The 21,909-nt window shown below is 40.9% G+C and overlaps 2 protein-coding genes and 1 pseudogene across 7 annotated transcripts in view; 1 reads left to right on the forward strand and 2 right to left on the reverse strand.

Annotated features, from left to right (window-relative positions):
- LOC102938157 (disintegrin and metalloproteinase domain-containing protein 9) overlaps positions 1-1,261 on the reverse strand; it is a 41,841-nt gene extending 40,580 nt beyond the window's left edge. Inside the window, exon 1 of the mRNA XM_037905815.2 lies at positions 1,206-1,261. Coding sequence (XP_037761743.1) covers positions 1,206-1,242 — 37 coding nt within the window. The 5' untranslated portion in view covers positions 1,243-1,261. The remainder of the gene's footprint in view (positions 1-1,205) is intronic.
- On the forward strand, positions 97-20,975 carry C7H10orf88 (chromosome 7 C10orf88 homolog). 6 transcript variants are annotated; one of them, XM_037905834.2, is made up of 7 exons: positions 192-480; positions 7,449-7,652; positions 8,572-8,641; positions 9,245-9,451; positions 10,746-11,221; positions 16,445-16,515; positions 20,840-20,975. In XM_037905834.2, exons 1-6 carry the CDS (start codon positions 278-280, stop codon positions 16,479-16,481), a joined length of 1,197 nt encoding a protein of 398 aa, XP_037761762.1. In that variant the 5' UTR covers positions 192-277; the 3' UTR covers positions 16,482-16,515; positions 20,840-20,975. The 6 variants fall into 6 exon arrangements, with proteins under 6 accessions (XP_043406437.1, XP_037761762.1, XP_037761763.1 ...); XM_037905835.2 differs by lacking the exon at positions 20,840-20,975 and adding an exon at positions 19,716-19,734; XM_037905832.2 differs by lacking the exon at positions 20,840-20,975 and adding an exon at positions 17,192-17,300 and having other exon boundaries at positions 193-480.
- Positions 16,656-20,959, reverse strand: LOC114018203 (annotated as a pseudogene).
- Positions 20,976-21,909: the final 934 nt, after the last annotated feature.

Genomic DNA, 21,909 nt, shown 5'->3' on the forward strand with positions numbered 1-21,909 from the left:
GCCCTAGCGCGCGCTTGCTCAGAAGCTAAGCACGGAAGCGGAAGCGAGCTCCACTGCCACTCTGCGCACGCGCGCCACCCAGCAGACGAGACGCCTGAGACGCTCTGGGGATGGGGCAGAACGGGAAGGTTGCGAGCCAATCAGCAGCTCGGCCGGAATGCCCCGTGACCGTTGAAAGGCGGATGTTCCAGCGGGAACGGTGTCCGGTGGGGAGCATGTTCTGGTTATTTCTGGCCGGCGCGGAAGGGGACTGTTGGCCTCGAGCGGGACGGTTGCGATGGCGAGCGGCAGCCTGGCGGGCGTTGCGGCAACCGAGGATGGACCCCGCAGCGCCAATGGCCCCCTCCGCCACCCCCGCATCGCTGCCGGCTGCTCCTGGGACTGCGCTTCCCCCTCGTCTCCCGGGGGCCTGGCGGACACCCTGCGTCTCCTTCCCGAGGGAGCCAGTGACGGCGAGGCGCTGGCGCCGCCTGAGCACGGGTAAAGAACGCCCGGGAACACAGGCACCTACACGCCTGCGGGGAAGTGGAGGCTTGATCCGGATCCCGGGCGGGGTGTGGATCTGAACCTCTTCTCCCTCATGGAGTCCTGAGGACCCCCCCCCCCATACCCTCGCCTTGGGGTGTGTCAAGGTTCCTTCCCCACGCTGAACTCTAGGGTACAGATGTGGGGACCTGCATGAAAACCTCCTAAGCTTACTTTTAACCGCTTAGGTTAAAACTTCCCCAAGGTACAAACTATTTTACCTTTTGTCCCTGGACCTTATTGCTGCAACCACCAAGCGTCTAACAAATATAACCGGGAAAGAGCCCACTTGGAAACGTCTTTCCCCCCGAAGCCCTACACCCCCTTTCCTGGAGAAGGCTTGATAAATATCCTCACCACTTTGCACAGGTGAACACAGACCCCCAAACCCTTTGATTTTAAGAACAATGAAAAAGCAATCAGGTTCTTAAAAGAAGAATTTTAATTGAAGAAAAAGTAGAAGAATCACCTCTGTAAAATCAGGATGGTAAATACCTTACAGGGTAATCAGATTTAAAACATAGAAAATCCCTCTAGGCTAAACCTAAAGTTACAAAAAGACACAAAAACAGGAATATACATTCCATTCAGCACAACTTATTTTATCAGCCATTTAAACAAAACAGAATCTACTGCATATCTAACTAGATTGCTTACTAACTCTTTACAGGAGTTCTGACCTGCATTCCTGCTCTGGTCCTGGCAAAAGCAACACATAGACAGAGAGAACCCTTTGTTTCTTCCACCCCTCTCCAGCTTTGAAAGTATTTTGTCTCCTCATTGGTCATTTTGGTCAGGTGCCAGTGACGTTGTCTTAGCTTCTTAACCCTTTACGGGTGAAAGGGTTTTTCCTCTGACCAGGAGGGATTTAAAGGTATTTACCCTTCCCTTTATATTTATGATACGCCCCCCAAATCACAGATAGGGTGAAACACTGGCTGTGATTTCTTTCTGGAGCTCTAGGAGAAAACAGAGTGAATAAGACACATGCACCTTTAAATATACTACCAAGTATATAAAGACTAACAATATTTTTCACATCTCAAGGACAATGTTAACCAGTTGATGCTGAGAAATTTTCACGGGAGAGTGCATCAGCCACTTCGTTAGAAGCTCCTGAGATGTGTTGGATATCGAAATTAAAATCTTGGAGAGCTGAACTCCACCGAATATGTTTTTTGTTATTTCCCGTGGCGGTATGAAGCCACTGTAGTGTAGCATGGTCGGTTTGCAGGTGGAAACGCTGTCCCCAAACGTATGGGCGTAGCTTTTCCAGAACGTAGACAATGGCATAACATTCTTTTTCACTGACTGACCAGTTGCTTTCCCTTTCAGACAGCTTCTTGCTGAGAAACACTACAGGGTGGAATTCTTGATCCAGTCCTTTCTGCATTAAAACTGCTCCCACACCATGCTCTGATGCATCTGTAGTTACTAGGAACGGTTTGTCAAAGTCTGGGGCCCTTAGCACAGAGTCAGACATGAGTTTCGCTTTAAGCTGGTTAAAGGCCTTCTGGCACTCTTCGGTCCACTGAACGGTATTTAGCTGTTTCTTTTTGGTTAGGTCTGTCAGTGGGGCGGCGATTTGGCTGTATTGCGGTACAAATCACCTGTAATATCCGGCCAAGCCTAAGAAGGATTGGACCTGTTTTTTTGACTTTGGGACAGGCCACTTTTGGATAGCATCCACTTTGGCCTGTAGGGGGTTGATAGTGCCTTGACCCACCTGGTGTCCAAGGTAAGTCACTCTGTTTAGGCCTGTTTGACACTTCTTAGACTTAACATTTAGTCCTGCCTCCCTTATGCGCTCGAAGACTTTTTGTAGATGTTCCAGGTGTTCTGCCCAGGAATCCGAAAATATGGCCACATCGTCAAGGTAGGTGACTGTATAGTCTCCTAATTCCACTAGGAGACCATCTATAAGTCTTTGGAAGGCGGCGGGTGCATTCCACAGCCAGAAAGGGAGAACATTTAAATTCATACAGTCCGACATATGTGGTGAAGGCTGACCTTTCCTTGGTGGATTCATCTAGCGGTACCTGCCAGTACCCTTTGGTTAAGTCCAAGGTAGAGATGAACTGGACCCGTCCCAGTTTCTCTAATATTCATCTGTGCATGGCATTGGATAGTTGTCTGGGCAAGTTACAGCATTTAGCTTACGGTAGTCCACGCAAAAACGTATCTCCCCATCTGGTTTGGGAACTAGAACCACTGGAGATGGCCATGCACTGCCAGAGGGGCGGATTACACCCATCTGTAACATATCCTGGATCTCCCGTTCTATAGCAGTTTTAGCTTGAGGAGACACCCGGTAAGGCTGGACTTTAATTGGGTGAGCATTCCCTGTGTCAATGGAGTGGTATGCCTGTTCAGTCAGTCCTGGGGTGGCTGGGAACGTCGGCGCGTAGCTAGTGCACAGCTCCTTGATCTGCTGTCGCTGCATACGCCTAAGGGTCATGGAGAGGTTTACCTCTTCCACGCCACCAGCACTTTTCCCTTCGTAGTAGACACCTTTAGGCCACTCAGCGTCATCTCCTCCCTGGGCTGTAAACTGACAAACCTTTAATTTTTTGGATCGATTAGAAGAGCAGAGAGGCGGTGGGTTGCTCCGTGCCGCTGTCCAAGCTCTCTGGAGGCGTTCATCTGCTTCCTTTTCGATCTGGAACTGTTCCCTTGATGCTGGAGACATCAGTTCCTCATTGGATTGTGGACCTAGGCTTGGTCCCTCTGGAAGCGATGTAGGGGATGGGACTGTTTCCATTGACTGTGAACCGCTCTACGCTGGTGCGCTATGTTGGGGTTCAGGCTCCAGCTGAGCCGCTTGGGTAGGGTTATCGGCTGCTGCCGGTTCAGGTTCGGTGGGGCCCTCTGGTGTTGGGGTTGCAAGTACTGGATTCAGTGCTGGCAATGGGTCTGGTGCTGGTTGTTCCACTGGTTCCGGTTCTGGGGCTGGCTCTGTCTGGGTCTCTGGGACTGGATCCACTACTGCTGTTGCAGACGTTGGCATGGGGTCCGGGTCCATCACCTCTGACCGGGTCCTGGTAGAAGTTTCTGGAACAGAGCTAGGCGTGACGGCTTGCTTAGCCCGGCTGCGGGTGACCATTCCCACCCCCTTGGCTAGCTTCACATGATTGGCCAAGTCTTCCCCCAACAGCATGGGGATGGGATAATCATCATATACTGTAAAAGTCCATGTTCCTGACCAGGCCTTATGCTGGACAGGCAACTTGTCTGTAGGCAAATTGAAAGAGTTGGACTTGAAGAGTTGAATTGGCACTTGGATCTCTGGGTCGATTAAATTGGGGTCCACTAAGAAAGCATGGATAGCCGACACTTGTGCTCCCGTGTCCCTCCAAGCGGTGACCTTCTTCCCGCCCACACTCACAGTTTCCCTCCACTTCGAGGGTATCTGGGAGGTATCTGGGCCTGAGGACCTCTGGTGTGATTCCGGTGCAATGAACTGTACTCGGTTGGGGTTCTTGGGGCAGTTGGCCTTTACATGCCCCAGCTCGTTACATTTAAAACGTCGTCCAGCTGAAGGGTCACTGGGGCGAGGTGGGTTGCTGGATAACGGTGTGGAGACGATAAGGTCTCTGGAGTATTGGTGGGGCCTTGAGCTGCCCCTGGTAGTAAGGTGTGGTCTGAGGGTGTTCCTTCTGGTATCCGCTCCAACTGCGACCAGGGTTGTTCCTCTCTCCTCCCTTCACCTGTTTTGTTCCAGCTTGCCCCACCTCTCTGGCAGTCTGGGACTGCTCGTATCGATCAGCATAAGAAGCAAGACTTTCTGCTGAGTCCATTTCCTTATCGCATAAACACTGTTTATTTCCTCCTTGGACATATTCAGGAATTGCTCCTGAGCTATCAAATCACACATTCTGTCAAAGCTAGTGACACCCCTTCCTTGGACCCATTTATCTAACAGATCCTTCATCTGGTTTAGATAAGCCAGGTTACTTAGTCCAGGCCCTCTCTTAAGGGTTCGAAATTTTACTCTGTACTTTTCAGATGTAATTTGAAAATTGCTTTAAAACCAAATCCTTGAACTTAGTATAGTCAGAAGCCTCATCAATAGGCATCTTATTGAATATGTCCAGAGCTCTTCCAGTTAATTTTGTGACCAATATGGTCATCTTGTGAGCTTCAGGAATTTTATGGAGAGTGCACAGTCTCTCAAAGGTGAGAAAATATTCAGCAATATCTCTGGATTCATCATTGTGGACTAGTCGCTCCCATTTGTGGATTGTTGGGGAAGGATCGTTAGGGTTATCCAGTAGATTCCGCTCAGCCTGTGCCTTCTCCATCTCATGCTTCCTCTCTTTTTCCTTTTCCGCCTCAGCATGCTTCCTCTCTTTTTCCTTTGCCTCCATAGCTCTCCTGTGAGCAGCCTCTTGGGCTTTTTCCTTGGTTTCTGTCATGTTTGCCTCTGTTTTTAACTAACTTTACACCCGAGAGTTAGAAATAAAACAAACAAACAAAAAACTTGGCTCGTCAAAAAAAAAAATAGGTTGTGTTGTAACTGGATACCTATGTTCTCTGATAGTGATTGTCAGCCTACAGATTTCAGAGTAACAGCCGTGTTAGTCTGTATTCGCAAAAAGAAAAGGAGTACTTGTGGCACCTTAGAGATTAACCAATTTATTTGAGCATGAGCTTTCGTGAGCTACAGCTCACTTCATCGGATGCATCCGATGAAGTGAGCTGTAGCTCACGAAAGCTCATGCTCAAATAAATTGGTTAATCTCTAAGGTGCCACAAGTACTCCTTTTCTTTCAGCCTACAGAAAAATCCTTTTTAAAAAAAAACAAAAACAAAAAACCCCAACACCTTTGTCTCCAGGCAAATAGACAGAAAAAGCCTCCAGTTGCTCTTTGCTAAAAAAAAAAAAAAAAAAAACCCACCTTTTCAGGTCTGTGAAGACTTGTGAATTTCCCTGCAGGAGGTTAACTACCCTGCATTTAGGTAGAGAAAACTCCAGCTCACAAAAGACAATTCCCTTTTGTTTCTGCTCTGGCCCCCAAGGAGAGACAAAAAACTCTTAACTGCTTTCAGCTTAAAACCTGCTTTCCAGCAGCCCAAAGGAAAAAAAAAAATTCCTTTTAAAATCTGTGCTTCTGGTTCAAAAAATCTCAGAATGATTTCAAGTTAATCCCACCACTCTGCCACCATGTCAACGTTCCTAGGGTTAAGAAGCTAAGACAGCGTCACTGGCACCTGACCAAAATGACCAATGAGGAGACAAGATGCTTTCAAAGCTGGAGTTGGGGGGGAGAAACAAAGGGTTCTCTCTGTCTGTGTGTTGCTTTTGCCGGGACCAGAGCAGGAATGCAGGTAAGAACTCCTGTAAAAAGTCAGTAAGCAATCTAGTTAGATATGCAGTAGATTCTGTTTTGTTTAAATGGCTGATAAAATAAGTTGTGCTGAATGGAATGTATATTCCTGTTTTTGTGTCTTTTTGTAACTTTAGGTTTAGCCTAGAGGGATTTAAAGGTGTTTACCCTTCCCTTTATATTTATGACAGGGTGCGATGGGCTCAGGCTGGGGCCCTGAAGGCGGTTTCTGATGCCTGCCCCCTGGCTGTGGGGCCCTGGCTACAGGGCTGTTCTCCCTAGTGCAAGGCTCTGTACTGAGGCCGGAATAGATGCCTATGCTCGCAGTGAGTCTTCACACAGGTTCACCGTGTCTGGGCAGGTGTATTTCTCCTCTGCCTCTCCCCCTCCCCCCCCCCACGGGGAGATTACAACTCTGCCCTCGGTGCAATAGGTACACTGCTCTGCTGCTGTCTCTTTTAATGGAAAGAGAAGTGACTAGACCTGATTAGTTTCAGAGTAGCAGCAGTGTTAGTCTGTATCCTCAAAAAGAACAGGAATACTTGTGGCACCTTAGAGACTAACAAATTTATTTGAGCAGAAGCTTTTGTGGGCTACAGCCACTTCATCGGATGCATGCAGTGGAAAATACAGTAGGCTGATTTTCTATACACAGAGAACATGAAACAATGGGTGTTACCATACACACTATAAGGAGAGTGATCAGTTAAGGTGAGCTATTACCAGGAGGAGAGAGAAACCTTTTGTAGTGATAATCAAGATGGGCCATTTCCAGCAGTTGACAAGAACGTGTGAGGAACAGTAGCGGGGAAAAATAAACATGGGGAAATAGTTTTACTTTGTGTAATGACACATCCATTCCCAGTCTTTATTCAAGCCTAATTTAATGGTTTGCAAATTAATTCCAATTCAGCAGTCTCTCGTTGGAGTCTGTTTTTTTTTGAAGTTTTTTTTGTTGTAATATTGCTACTTTTAGGTCTCTAATCGAGTGATCAGAGAGATTGAAGTGTTCTCCGACTTTTTGACTCTGGTTCTTGAATGTTAGAATTCTTGACATCTGATCTGTGTCCATGCTTATCAGAACATGCCCTGTCAGAACTAGCACATCATTGGGACTGATCAGTGTATTTCAGGGTAGGGATCTCCCTGTGTGTGTAGCTAAAAATATTGATAGCACACATGTTCCCTGCCCCCTCCTCCTCCCCCCCCCCCCCCCCCCCCCCCCCACATTTAAAACAGTATTTGGGAACAAAACTTCCTTCAGATGTGGCACAGCCATTAATTTTCATTGCAGACTGAATCCACACAAGTTTTGAAATTTGTAAAACGTGATATAAATATACCCTCCCTCCCCCCCACCACACACACACAACCTGTAATTGTAGTGTTTGTTCTTCCTAAAGGATATTGCTTTGAAAGTAATGTGGTAAATACTTCTGTTACAAAAGTATAGATTATGTAACCGTTCTCTTAAAAAAGGAATCACTTTAAATGGGGAATTCTTGTTTGTTTTATAAACTATAGTGTTACCTGGAAAGCATAGGTTAAATAAAATGGAGTTAAGTTTCTTAAACAGAATGTTTCTTATATTTCTAGGGAGAACTCTGTGGTTTTGGAGAGACGTTTAAATGATGAAAAGGAAACTCCCTGCTTACTGTACCTGCAGTGTGATCCTCATGGATCTGAGCAAATAGTCTGTGTTGGAATTTTAAGTGAGGCAAGAAACATGGAAGTCTATGTAGGAGAAGAGTATTGTGGAACTGGTAGGGGACAGAATGTCTGCACCATCCAGAATGATAGGTAAGTGTCTTCATTATGTAGGCTTTGTTTAATATTTGCTTATTAAATCCATTTGAAAAGGAAACTGGCTGTTTTGGGGGAGCTGGGGATGGATTATATTGCTTTTAGACTGTTGGCTTAAATGTAGCCCAGCTGTCTTAGTGAACAAAATGCGTTGCTATCCATTGGGTGTTTCGTCTCAATTGAGTTTTTAGTGGTAAGATATCCACATCACAAAAACCACCAACACAATTTGTGCAGCCTTGACAGTCTCAGCAGAGACCAAGGAATGAATGGGCATAGAAACTGCACTTCTCACCCTTCAAGGTGGGCCCTCCATGTCATTGTTGAGGCACATTAGTGGTTTACATTGCCATTGTGTTGTCTGTGTCAAACAGATGGTTAAGGCTGTCAGCTACTGTTTTCAGTGAGATAAAGTATTTAACTCAGTAGTAATCCCTAAAAGCCATTTAGGATCACTTTAAATTCTCTTTATATATGTCTCCAAAGAGAGGAATGAAAATAAATAAGTCAGTATTGATTCTTCTCGTATACTCGGCAAGATTTTGCCTGTGGAGTGGGCCGGGGGGAATTAAAAGGAGCTAGATTTTAATTACAGTACATCAACATTTGGCCAGATATGTTGTTTGACTGGCTGGTTCTTAAATTAGCAAATCAGTCAAGCCAAAACTAGGAAAAAAATCGTATGGATATCATGCATGAAAAAACTAGGAACTTGTGTGTGCGCGCCAGCCATATGATTAAATCCAAAATGAATTTCAGTGTTCAAACCAAAATATTCTGTTAAAAGATGACCCACTCAGCTCTTTTCTCATTATCTGAATATAATAGCTGATATTTTTGTGCTCCTGTAGAATGCATTTATGTAGCATTTGCCATATAGAGACTTCTCAGTTCTCATTTATTTTTTTTCTAACAGAAATGACAAGGTTACCTTATACAAAAAGTATCTTAAATTGGAGTACTCCACAACCTCTTGTAGAATTAAGGTAGGAAGTTCCACAAAATGTTTTTAAATTCTTTTTTTTTCTGTTACTTATTTGATTTTTTTTTTTTTTTTTTTTTTTTGCATTATCATCTGATAGGTGATAATAGTTAGGTTTACATCAACCTAAGATGTGGTTTGAGTATTCCCTTTAAAAATGTAGGTGGATTTTTATACCAGGGTTCTCATGTCAAATCCACATAAAAAATGTCATTATTAAAGTGTGTGTGTGTGGGGGGGGGGGGGGGGGAAATGCTCTTAAAGAAACACCTAATTTTGTAAAATAGACATATTCTAGATGTTTGTGGGATCAATGCCTAAAATTCTCATTGTACACAAACATGCACATTTGTAACTTTACATATGTGAGTAGTCTCATTGTACTGAATGGGACTATTCACATGCATGAAGTTTAAATGTGCTTAAGTGTCGGCAAGATAAGAGCCTAACGGATCTGCACTCATTCTATTTCAATGTGAGTACTACTCAGAATAATAGCAGTCTGAAGTCTATTAAACAGGTCTCACTTTTCCATTAAATGACCTTTTAATTTCCAAAGTAGTACTTTGTTCTAAAATCTTATTTATTTTTCTTTGTTTTTCAATAGCTGCTCTCTATTGGTGAAAGACAAAGAGTACTCCTAACTAAAATTGTAGTACAAGTAAGATCAGTTTCTGCAAAGTCTGCCTCAGATCTTTCTTCATTAGGATCAAACGTAGATCTAGACAGAGTTCAAACTATGGTGGAATCCATTGGGTCAAAGTTATCTCCAGGTGCTCAGCAGCTCATGAATATGGTTCGACTTCAGCAGAAGGCAAGTTACCACACTTTTTTTTCATTTATTTAAATTTATAAAAACGCATAATCCAGAACTATGCATTTTGTGTCCATGTTACACACACACACACACACACATTCCAAACTCATTCAATCAAAAAGACCTCTCCAAACAAACTTCTTACTATTTCAAATCTCGTTCAGCCACCACCACTGTAACAAGACCGGGAACATAGATGAGCCTTGCAACATGCTCTGAAGGCCACTCAAGCCAAGCTGACTGACTGAATTCTAGAGTTGAAGACTCCCCACTAAAAACATTATGCCACCAAACCTTCCTCCCTCTCCATTTAAAACAGGGGGGCTGTTAGGTTGAGATCTGCAGCTACGGGCAGTTCCTTTTAAAACTGTAGTATTATAGTAACAGTCTGCCCATTTCAGGTTTTGTAGGACAAAACTTACACCATTCAACTAAAAATTAGGTACTAGTCAATGCAGATCACTGAGTATGTGAGGTGTTAATGTGTTTCCTGCAGGAAATAACATTTAGTATCTGCGCAGCCCCATTCTGTGCCAACTGAAATATCAAGGATTTTTAAGGATCAGCCACTTGTAGCAGAAATCCAGCCTTAAACTAACCAAACTTTGATAACTCCTGAGATTTGCATCCAAACGGAAAACGTCACAACTTTCTTGCTAAAATAAAATGATAAAAAGTGATCTTGGAACTTGAGATGGCAGACTGTTATAAGTTTGTTACAACTGAGCTGTCACTACTTTGTATTGAGAATTGTGTGGTGTGTATAGTGGGTTTTTTTTTTTTTGTTTTTAAAAAACCCTTGTATCTTCATTACAAGAAAATGTGTTTCCTCCAAATAAAAGTGGAAGTACTTATAGTAATAACTATTGGATTTAGGCCTCAATCCTGCGAAGAGAAGCATATGTACGGACCCCAGCACTCACCCACATGGAGTAACCTTTGGTATTGGAGCCCTAATTTAGTCAACTCCTGCTTCAATAATTGAAGTTCAAGCTAACAAAATTTGTAGCTACTCTAAACCTTCATCCTGCAAATGTTAGTCACGTTCACATGATTTCTTTATTCTGTAGAATTATCAGTACATAACTTTCATTCTAATAAAACTTTCATATCACATTCATTCTGAGTAAACTTTACACTGGTGAGAATGGAATGCAATTCTATAGTTATCTAAAATGCTACAGAATGCTTACACATTTTGGGGGGAGGGGAAGAGGCACATCTATTACTTCCATAGATTTATATTAAAAATATAACACATTAAATATGTACATTTTCTTATTTCCATTAGAACAGTTTTCCTCTTAGAGACAAACTTCAATGTATCTTTGGAAAAAGAGAATCTGTCTTTGGAGACAAGCATACAGTCGATGGATTGCACAATGCAGCTGCTTTTAAAGGATTAGACCAATCATCCAATGCACCCTTTCCTTTTAAAAGTTGTTTGACAACTGAAACAGTTTTTGGAGATTTAAAAACACATACTGGCATGAACACATGGATACCTGGTAGAGAGAATATTCCTGATCTTGAAACCCTTAAAACTATGCAACAAAGCACTCCTCTTCCTGGAAATGATTTTAAAGTTATGTTGTCATCGTTAATGCAAGAGCAAGCAAGTGCAAACCCAAATATGCCCAGTTCTGGGCTGCTGCTTCCTTTTCTTCAAAACTTATGTGGTCAAGTAAATCATCTTCAGCTAGATGATGGGAATAAGCATTTTGAGAAGAGTACAATGGATGAAGAGGAAGGCATTCAAACTATTGGGTAAGTTAGGCTTGATACACGTATCCAACTTGTCCTAGCCTGTGGACCGTGCCTTGTTGGCAATAGTGGTTTTAAAAAAAAAAAAAATCTGCCATGATGACACTCACCACAAAGCCCCACCATTGCAATTTAAAGGAATATAACAGCTGTGAATTCCTATTTAACTAACAATGTCAATCAGCATTTTGAAATGTATTGAATAGAATATTTTTCATTATTACCTTCATACTATTCCTGGTTTCTTTCCAGTGGCAGATCATGGTATACCTTTTTCTGTGGTGTTCTAGGTGTCTTTCTTTTCTTCCCCTTTATCACATTCTTGCTTTACCTACATTATGTACTCTACCTCCTCCCCTATATCTTTCTCCTTCCACTTCTATTGCCAAAGTCTCTATAGTATACTTATCTTTAACTTTTTCTCTCCCATGTTACCAGATGCATAATAGTCTAAAGCTATGAAAGATGGTGGAAAGGAAAAGGAGTGCTTTATAGGTGGCAGCACTCTGGTGAGAATTCAGACCTCTCCAGCTGCCAGGAAAGGGGAAAGCGCTGGTATTCCTTACCTGGGCATTCTACTTGAACTGTGCTTGGTGGCTCCATTTCTGATTTATGAGCCTCTGCCTAGTAGATGTGATAAATGTGAAGCCTTTACTCCAAAACCTTCTATGGCTGCTAAGTGGCAAAAGGTGCATTCTCATCCTGTTTCTCCAAGAACTTGTATGAGTGGGGTGTCTCCATTTTTCGGGTCCTCCCACCTAGTGAAAAGCTCAAGTGTCTGCCTGCGCTAAAGCTCATATCTTTCCCAAGTATCAGCAGACTGAAGCTGATCAGTTTATTGATACTACTACCCACTAGGTTCTGAATAGCAGTAATGAAAAATGACAGAACTCTAGCTAACTTTCCCTCTGTTGCAGCTTGGCAAACACCACATTGCATTGGTTACATGTGGGAAGTGATTTAGCAAGGTGTTGTTTTTTTTTTCCCCCCCTCCCTCCAATCCCCTGGTTTGGGTATGGTGAATATTTTGGAAAGTTTTAGTACAAATTTGTTAATTTTTGAGACTTTTAAAAGGGGGGGGGAAATATAGCTCTTGCATTTAAATACGTACAAAAAGATTGTGTTTAAGGGGGGGAAAAAAACAAAAAAACCACAACCCCTAAATGGCAAAAAATTGAAACTTGTGACTAGCTGGTCCAAATCGATAAATACTCTTGTCACTTTGTCACAAGTGGAAGCCAAGTTTATTTTTTTTGCAAACATTTTTTTCACTATTTCGTACTCCCATAAATACTATGATAAATAATGTAAATCCATCATATGGATATGATGTGTGGCTTTTGTGCTGCTATTCTTCTGAGAATTCCCTAACTTTGTTTCTCGCTATGCAGGTATGGAAGCATAAAGTAAAATTTGTACAGATTAGTGTGCTAATCTTTTCTTAAACAAAAAATACAAAAAAATTACCATTTTAAATATTGGGGTGAGATTACATTAAACACAGATTAGCATAGTACCTTAACTCTTACACACTTCAGAAAGTATTTTGTTTGGTTAAATGTACAAATTCTAATGTAAAGTAGGGCAAATCTTGCACTTACATTAGTCAGATGTATATCATATATGTTGCACAGTGTGTGTGTGTGTGTTTGGACAAAATTAGGCCTTCTGTGTAGTAAAGGTGTAAGTATTTATTATTTAGACTTTAACATCAAGAGTACCTCCTCTACTGAGTACGTATTCTAAGAAACCCAATAATACTTCAAAACTTCAGTGCCCTTCCTTGAGGCACTGGGATCTCTATTTATGCCAGTTAGCCAGCATGATCACTGACTCCATATTAAAAATAGGAATGACTTATTTATTTATATTTACATTCTTGCAGAATGGAACAGCAGCCTATTTGCTCCTACTTGGAAAAGGTCATATCCAAAAATATGGAACTGATGGAGAAAAAACTAATGGACTATATTGATCTAAGTATGCAGAAACTTCAGGAACATATAGATACTAAAGTTGTTCTGTTAATGGACATGGTTCAAAACTCCAAAACGAACAAAATGTCACAAGAACACTATGACTCTGGAGAAGGACTCTCAAATGGAGAGAGATAGACAATATTTGAAAGAGAGGACCCCAATATAAATACTTTCCAGGGGCAAGTATTTATTTTGATGTCTTTACAAAGCTTAATATTTATTAAACTAATTATAAAACCCCCAAGTTGTTTATTACATTTGTTACTGTAATTCTGCCCAGTATTGTACACTAAATGTTAATGTTATAAAACATCTGTAGTAATATCATTTTTCACAAGTGTAAGAATTTTGTATGTATTTTTGTGGCTTATTTAGTTAAAAATATTTCTAAAAAGCCACTTGGAATACATTTTGTCAACCTCCACTTGAACTATGACATATGTGCTATAAATAAAGTGAGTTGTAACTTTTCTATTTATTAGCTTAATTGTTTTGTTTTATTTGCAACCCATTACTAGAAGATGTAAAAAACAGAATTCAGTTTCTGTTTAGTTTTTAGTTTATTTTAGTTCTTTGGTTAAAGGATAATAAGAGGGCACCTTTTACTTCTAACACACCAGTTCAGAATCATTATCTGATGCATCTTAAGCTGAACTGAAGCACAGTACAGAAAGTGGATTGACTATTATCGATGGGCTAAATGACAGAACTTCTCTATTGATGCTCATTTCAAAACAAGCACACAACTGCTTGGATGGATTTAGTGTAGAGTATTGGTCAGAACCTCAGTAGTAGCAGAAACTGCCCTAAAGAAGCATGTAAGGGGGTCCCCTTTTATATAGGGAGTCTGATGGGACAGGATCTGCTGCATTATGGCAATCCTGAACCAGAGGAATGACCCTACAGTATTATGGTTGCTCCAGGATCAGGGAGGTAGAAAGGTGGCTTAGAATCCTCCTTCACCCAGTGTTTACTGCATTGGCAGAGACTACAGATGTTCTACACGCATCTGGCTTCACAGAGATAAAGGCAGTATCTTCCTTTTGAGAAGCAGACAGTCCTCCTTTCTGTGAAGAAATAGAGATATGTATTTTTTAATTATGGGCATTTTTACTTATAGAATAGAATTCGACTCATGAACTATGAGAAGCTATATTTCAAAAGGACAGAGATAGCTACACATCTGAAGTTTCTGCTTATACTTTATATTAAATTTTAGTCTAACTTGTTAATCTTCATTCCCATCCATCTGAGAGCATGTAGAACAGAACTGATTTCCAAATAGCTTAATTTAATGTATTCTATTCAAATATCTAAAATGTTTGAAACCAAAATGTACAAATTCTAAAATAAATACAAAAAAAAATTAGGTGTCGGCGTGGGCAGTGGCTATTAAGTAGCTGCCCCCATTGACTGTTCTGTATCCACCCTATCCTATATTCTCTTCTTCCCACCACCTCTTTTTCCTCCTCCTCCCCTGCTCCCTCATGCAAAGAAAAACTGATGAGCCTTGCAGTATGCCTTTAAGGTCATCACATCCAGGTACTGTAGAGATCAGTTCCAGAGTTGAGGTTGCTTCACTGAGAAGACCCTGCCAGCAGCCCCTCTTCCTACTTAAACCAGGGAACCACCAGCTCAAGTGCCTGAGGATACTGCAGTTTCTAGAGCAGGGATCAGCAGCCTTTGGCCCATGGCCCATCAGGGAAATCCACTGGTGGGCCAGGACAGTTTGTTTACCTGTAGCATCAGCAGGTTTGGCGGATGGCAGCTCCCACTGGCTGCGGTTTGCTGTTCCAGGCCAATGGGGGCTGCGGGAAGTGGCGGCCAGCACAGCCCTGGGCTCATGCCGGCAAACCATAAACAAACCGTCCCAGTCCGTCAGCCAATTTCTCTGACTGGCTGCGTGCCACAGTTTGCCGATCCCTGTCCTAGAGTATCACAAGGACAGAGAAGGCCTTTGCGGCAGAAAGGACCCAAATGATTTTGGGCTATGTAGGTCAGATCTAAGTACACCAGACCCTTGCTAGAACGCGGGATTTGGGATCCATGCATGGTACCGTGTTAAAATGAATTTCAATTAAAGTAATTATATTTGGGATCCATGGCCGCGACTGTGTTATATGTGAATTTGTGCTATATAAATACGCGTTCTAGCAAAGGGTCCGGTGTACTTCACTATATGTAGAAGGCGGCAGATGCAAAGCACAGGTTTAATAATTTTTTTTTTGTGAAACCTCTTTAAGTGAGCAGCTGTATTCAATTAAATTTGAATTTCTAAGTGCTCTTAATAGACAGCCCCATGCACAATTTATTTAAATATTACGATTGAAATATTCTTTCAAGCCAACAGCATTGCATTGTTTCAGGACAGCAAGTTTTACTTCCTTTAAAATAAGTAACAGATCTGAACAAATCTCTTACATTAGAGGCAGTCTTAGAACTATGTTCTCCATAAAGTGATATGCTATATAATGTCTCTCTCTCTTTAAGCAATTTTAATGTGTCCGTCTCCATAATTTTCAAGCATCATAATGCATTTATTCTATCTTTAATAAGTATAAACACAGATGCTTCTATTTTCATCTTTTCAAGTATGAAGCTCAAGACAAAAAGTTGCAAGAAAAAGCTTTATTGCATCACATGGTATTGCACATAATTTGAAGGTGAGATCATTTTCGCATGTTAAACATGGTGACTAAATATAATCTATTCAGATTTAAATCAAATACAGAGTTGTAAATACCATTCTCATTCCAAAGAAAATAATAACTAATTTGATTAATTAGAATATAGTTAAATTAGAAATTTGACCATTGAAAGGCACTCCAAACTTATGTAAATCATCATAATTTTAGCCAGTCTCCCTTCTCGTATAACCATTTTACTGTTTAGGCAGCTCTGCAACTGACTATCAAGATACTGTGTTTATACAAAATATTTCTCCTTTATAATCAGGCTTTTCCTGTCTGATGCACTAAGTCTTTCGAAAGAAGACAATTCTGTATGCTTAGGTTCAAAATCACCTCTATAGTACAGAATGGTGAGACTATAAATACTGGATTCTAACATCATGGAAGTTACTAGAGCAGAAAAAGGATAAAGCAGCTGGTTATAACAGAGAATTTATATTTAAAAATAGCTGTCTTTCTAATCAGCAGCAACAAGGGAAACTGACTAAGAAACCTATCATAATACATTTGTGGCATTATTTTCCTCCAACTTAAGTTATTTATTTATTTAAATTTAGATGCTTGAATCATATTGCACGTTGGTGCCATATATAGATGCCTTGTGGTCCTCTGCGTCTGATCTCATTCGGTATGTATCTCTGCTCACTTTCGTTTTCAAAATAAGTCCAGCAGGGACCAAAATGATTACTATTGAGAGCAAAGTGATAATAGACTGGTCCTGTATCTCAACCCTTTCCCCAACTGCATTGTGAACGAGTGTGAGTTGAGATAAATATACAGTTATATAATTGTTCTTAAACTATAAACACTCATGCTATTCAGTGGTAGTATGATGTATAAAAAAAAAAAAAAGGGCGGGGGGGATTTGAATAGCCACAAGAAGATTCTGTTGTCACTAAGTCTAGATCAGAAAATCAATCAATCTGGTTCACCTATATTTTTATAACCAAAATTATTTATTGAAGAGAATTATAGGCTTTTATTTGTCTAGGAAGTAAATGCAACAGATTTGAAATTAGGGAATGGTAAAGACAGATAAGGAACATATTCAGATGTATACCATCACTAAGCAAGTACTCTGATGTTTATTAGAAATTTGCTACACTGGTAAAAATGCTTCTAGAGCTCATCAGCAGGAAATCATGCAATGAACCAATCCTTTTGACGGTAAAAGCGATTGAAATAACATCATGTTAAATTGATAATACACCCATCTGAGTTACTGGGATTCTTTTACTTCAGCTTAAGTGGCCCAACAACGGTCACATTTTCCTGGCCAGAACTTGTCTCTCTCTTGTTCCTAGTTACACAGCCCTGGTAGCATCGGGAAGAATAATCGTACACCTTGCACACCACCACTTTGCACTGGAGGTAAACTGTAGAGTATCCATTAAAAAACTGAAAGGCTTTAAATTGGAACTGAACAATTTTTTTGTTTGATGAAGTGTAAGTAGTGTAGGTATCGTCTTTTACACACCTGAGAAAAAGAAAAAAATACATAAAATTAGTCTGTTCTCACACCATAATAAAATATGAAGATTGTATTATGCCATGTGACTTTGTGCTACATAAAAATAAACACTTTTGTTGCATCATAAGTTGACTTGATTGGAACTTTCCTTCATGCATTTGAAACAACAAGGTTAATAAACATTTACAATATGAAATTCCTAATACACAGAGATGGAGTGTAAATAATGAAATAAATGCAAAAACATTTTGAAAACACACAATGGAATTTTAAAAGAATACTTTTGGAAAGCATCTTTCAAAAATATAGATAAAGAGCCTTGCTATCTTTCTAATGTTATTTTTTATTTCCCATTTGGATTTTCTAAAAATAAAAAACAAAAGAAGAGAAACCCAAACCTTTGTTTCACAATTCCTGCAGTTTATTTTACTGAGATGGGAAATTTCTATAGAGATTTTAAACTAGTTTCTCTTTCCAAATCCTTCCATATGCAGAATACATACATGGGATTATATGTAATCCACACTATGAAAAGTGTGATTCTTTGTTCCTTTTAATGGCTGGTTCATACAAAAGGCTACTGCAGCTAGCTAATATATACATTCCTTTACCTCAAAGTGGTAGAGGCTTTTAGGTCGGTGAGGCCGAGGTTCAAACCCTGCTGTTGTCCCCTATGAGGTCAGTTACGTATAAAAAATCATTTTAAACTGTGAGTTCAATATTTTCCTTACCCTCTCTTGATTAAATCGTATTTCACAGTTGTAAAGTCATAGGAATCAGGAGATGCTACACGTGTCTATAAACAACATCAGATTTGGATCAGGGCTGTAGAGAGTGGCTTGAATGTGTAAGTCCTGGTTTAGGCCAACAAAATATGGGAAATCATTCACGGGGCTTGAAAAAGATGGTGATTCATAAAAGGAAAGTTTCACATTGAATCATCCATACTGAGTTTCATCAGTTTCTAAAGAGTCAGACTCGTTAACTATGTGCATGATGTCTGCTATCTGCTCTGGTCCATTCTGCAGGTGAAATGTAACTGAGGACTCTTTGCCCTGGTGATGAAATTACCAGAAGTGGATGTTCTGACTGTGTTGGAATAGTTGATAGTCCCATTACTTACCTGTTAAAACATTAAATAAAATACACAGTACAGTGCTTCAAAGGTCTTGTTGAAATATTACAACCTAGATAGCTGTAATGCACTACAAGTTATCCGAAAGTCAGATGAGCCAGCAGTGAATTGTTTGAGTACAGGTCAAAAAGTGGTTTCAGCTTGAATATTTTTAGATGGCCTTTTATGCTAGATCAGCAGTTCTCAAACTGTGGGTCGGGACCCCAAAGTGGGTCATGACCCCATTTTAATGGGGTTGCCACGGTTGGTGTTAGACTTGCTGGGTGGTAGGGCTCAGGTTACAGGCCCTGCTGCCTGGGAGTGAAGCCCTTGGGCTTTGGCCGCCCCCAGCCCAGGGCAGTGGGGCTTGGACTCCCCCACAAGATGGTGGGGCTCAGGCGAGCTCAGGCTTTGGTTCCCCTATGCTGGGGTCTTGTAGTAATTTTTGTTGTCAGAAGGGGGTCACGGTGCAATGAAGTTTGAGAACTCCTGTGCTAGATCATTGGTCTTGCATTGAATTAACAGAGGGAAAATTAAGTCTGAATATCAAGAAAAAATGTCTTAATGGTAAAATGTATTAGGGTATGCCTCTTGAGGCTTGTGAAGGAAGACCTGTTGTGTGGAATATTTAAACTAGACTGGGCAAAACACTGGAAAAAGTACTGTAGGAGACAAGTGTGTCCAGGACGAGAGATGGACTGAATGATCTAATATGCATTTCTCATCTGTAACTTCTGTTGGTCTTGTTTCCTTTCTAGGTCAAAGAAGGGTGGGAGGTTTTAATCTGTTGGTGTGTTTTGGCCATAATTTAGTTTCCATTTTCTTCAACATTGTGTGAAGCCACTATTGTGTTGATTAGACATAAAGATGGAGGTGGGATGCCTAATGCAACAGATCTTACACGTACAGGACTCCAGATGATCTCAATGGGAATCTTGCATGATTAATGTCTGCAGGTTTGAACCTGTTGTCAGCATAGGGAGGTAGATAGGGAAGTAGCTATATGGGTCCTCAGTGGTGTGAGCTCACAGACAACCTAACAAAAGATAGGCCAGCCATGGTATCTATATGTATGTTGTAATGGGATCACAATTTTCTTGATGAACTGTGGCAGCCATTGTGCCTAGAATTCTTATATGCCCTATTGTACTCTTCCAGCAGTTGTATGGTGCTGCACATAAGATGATACTCTGTGTACTGGACCTTTGGGATCTTTGGTGAACCTCATGATTTTCTTTGCTAGGTGCTGCAGTGGGAGAAATCCAGCACAAGGCTAGGCACCTCTTTCTCTTTTAACTCAAGAAAACAGGATTTCTAAAGTCTCCAGGCCGAAGTGCATGATTGAACACGACACATACTGCTTCCACAGAACAAAGGAAAAGACATTGTCAAAAATATGCAACGTAGTTATAGTCATGTTGGTCCCAAGAATATTAGAGAGACAAGGTGGGTGAGGTAATATCTTTTATTGGACCAAGTTCAGTGAAGAGCTCTGTGTGGCTCGAAAGCTTTTCTCTCTCACCAACAGAAGTTGGTCCGATAAAAGATATTATCTCACCCACCTTCTCTCTTTAATTGTCCAAAATAAGCAGCCAGCACCCTACCCAATCCTTAAACCATCCAGAACCCAACAAATCCTAAAGCAAAAATGTGGGGAAAGGAAGTCTGAGTGTGTTTCCCCTAAAGTCAGTAGTTTAGCCACAAATTTCATCTGGATCAGGACTGGACCCTTGAATGTTTCCTTTGAGTTATGTTTACAATAAACTTATTTCTGTGTAGGTGTGTTAGAGGTGCTTCTATGCCTAATTTATAGAGGATATGTCTATCACAAAGCTGGCTAAGGAACTTTGGCTCTTTAGCTCCAGTTGTAGCTGCTCGTTTTTTCAGCTCCAGAGATCCCCAGATCAATCCCCCAAGTGTTGGCTCTCACAAAACTACATGGTGATATAAATATTACAGTGTTTTCTTCCCATTGAGAATCTTTTAGGAATCTTAAAAGCACTCTCCTTACAGTGTGTATGATAACACCCATTTTTCATGTTCTGTGTGTATATAAATCTCCTCACTGTATTTTCCACTGAATGCATCCGATGAAATGAGCTGTAGCTCACGAAAGCTTATGCTCAGATAAATTGGTTAGTCTCTAAGGTGCCACTAGTACTCCTTTTCTTTTTGCGACTACAGACTAACACAGCTGCTACTCTGAAACTTAAAAGCACAGAGTTATTCTGACAACTTTTCATTAATAAGTAATTTTAACAAGTTATTTTGATATACAGTATTTTCAGATGTAAACTCTTACCTTACTTTTTGTACCACAGCCATCATAAGGTATATGGAATATAACATGGGATTTTGTAACCATAGGTCTACAAGTTGGGTCATTCAAGTGAACATTCCATGAAAAATAGCCTTTTGACCTGATATAGGCTCTTCTAATTACTGCACGCATGTAATCTGGCAGACATGTAAGTACCACTAGATGAGAAATTTTGAATATCAGTAAACAACATTGAAGCATGTATAAAAATCCAGTAGTTATTAAAATGCTGCTGTATATTATGTTCACATCACTGGCAAGCAATTAGCCTCACAGAATATTAACTAGCCTGGAAATAACAGCTGGGTGGAGAGAAAATGAATTCGCCCTTTCTTTATTGCTAAGATTGACACTTCACTTTCTTTATTGCTAAGATTAACAAAGTTCACTTCCCCAGCCTATCTCCCTTATGGAATTAATACTGAGGTTACATAAATTAGTTTGATTCCACAGTTATTTATGCTGCCTAACAGGGAGAGCTCAGAGTTAGGCCACAGCAATAACCCAGTGATCTGCATTTTGTGATTCTTGGCTCAGACACCCGCTCCAGCGAGGTGCAGTGAACGGGTTCAATTAACTGGCCTACTAATGCATATGAAGGCCACTCTATAAATGCAAACTTAGCTTAATGATAAAATATACAAGTGCAGACTGGCTCCTTCTCTCCATGCACGCTGCCAAAACAGAGCTCTTCTACTAGAGCAACATGCTGTTACCAAAATCTGTAGAGCTTGAGCCATTGCTTTAAACATGTAGCGGCTCAGTTTAATGGGACAATCTGCATCCCTCTTTGGCTTCACCATTGTCTTCAGATGTCTATCACATTTTCTTCTCTGATGGATCTCAAAACTTTTTCCTCTTTTCTCCTACTTTCCTCCCTTTCTTGATTGGTTCCTGGAGGGTTTGTGACCCCCTTTCCACTCCTTGGCCATCCTCCATGACAACGCTTCTCTGAAGTTCCCTAACAATGAAGATTCTTTTCTGTTGGAGCTCAGCATATCTGCCACCTTACTGATGGTCTCTGACACTGCAGCATTTAAAGTCTGCATTGTCTGGGGCTGTGTACCACAGTGAGTACTGAGACCACAGAATATTTGGAATTTTAAAACTGTATTAC

This window comes from Chelonia mydas, chromosome 7 (assembly GCF_015237465.2).
Source record: "Chelonia mydas isolate rCheMyd1 chromosome 7, rCheMyd1.pri.v2, whole genome shotgun sequence".
Lineage (NCBI taxonomy): Eukaryota > Metazoa > Chordata > Testudines > Cheloniidae > Chelonia > Chelonia mydas.

Coding starts and splice junctions, on each gene's coding strand:
- C7H10orf88 (XM_043550502.1), top strand. CDS start 278: ATGGCGAGCGGCAGCCTGGCGGGCGTTGCGGCAACCGAGGATGGACCC. Junction 481..7,448: donor CTGGCGCCGCCTGAGCACGG/GTAAAGAACGCC, acceptor TTATATTTCTAG/GGAGAACTCTGTGGTTTTGG. Junction 11,222..13,103: donor GAAGGCATTCAAACTATTGG/GTAAGTTAGGCT, acceptor ACATTCTTGCAG/AATGGAACAGCAGCCTATTT.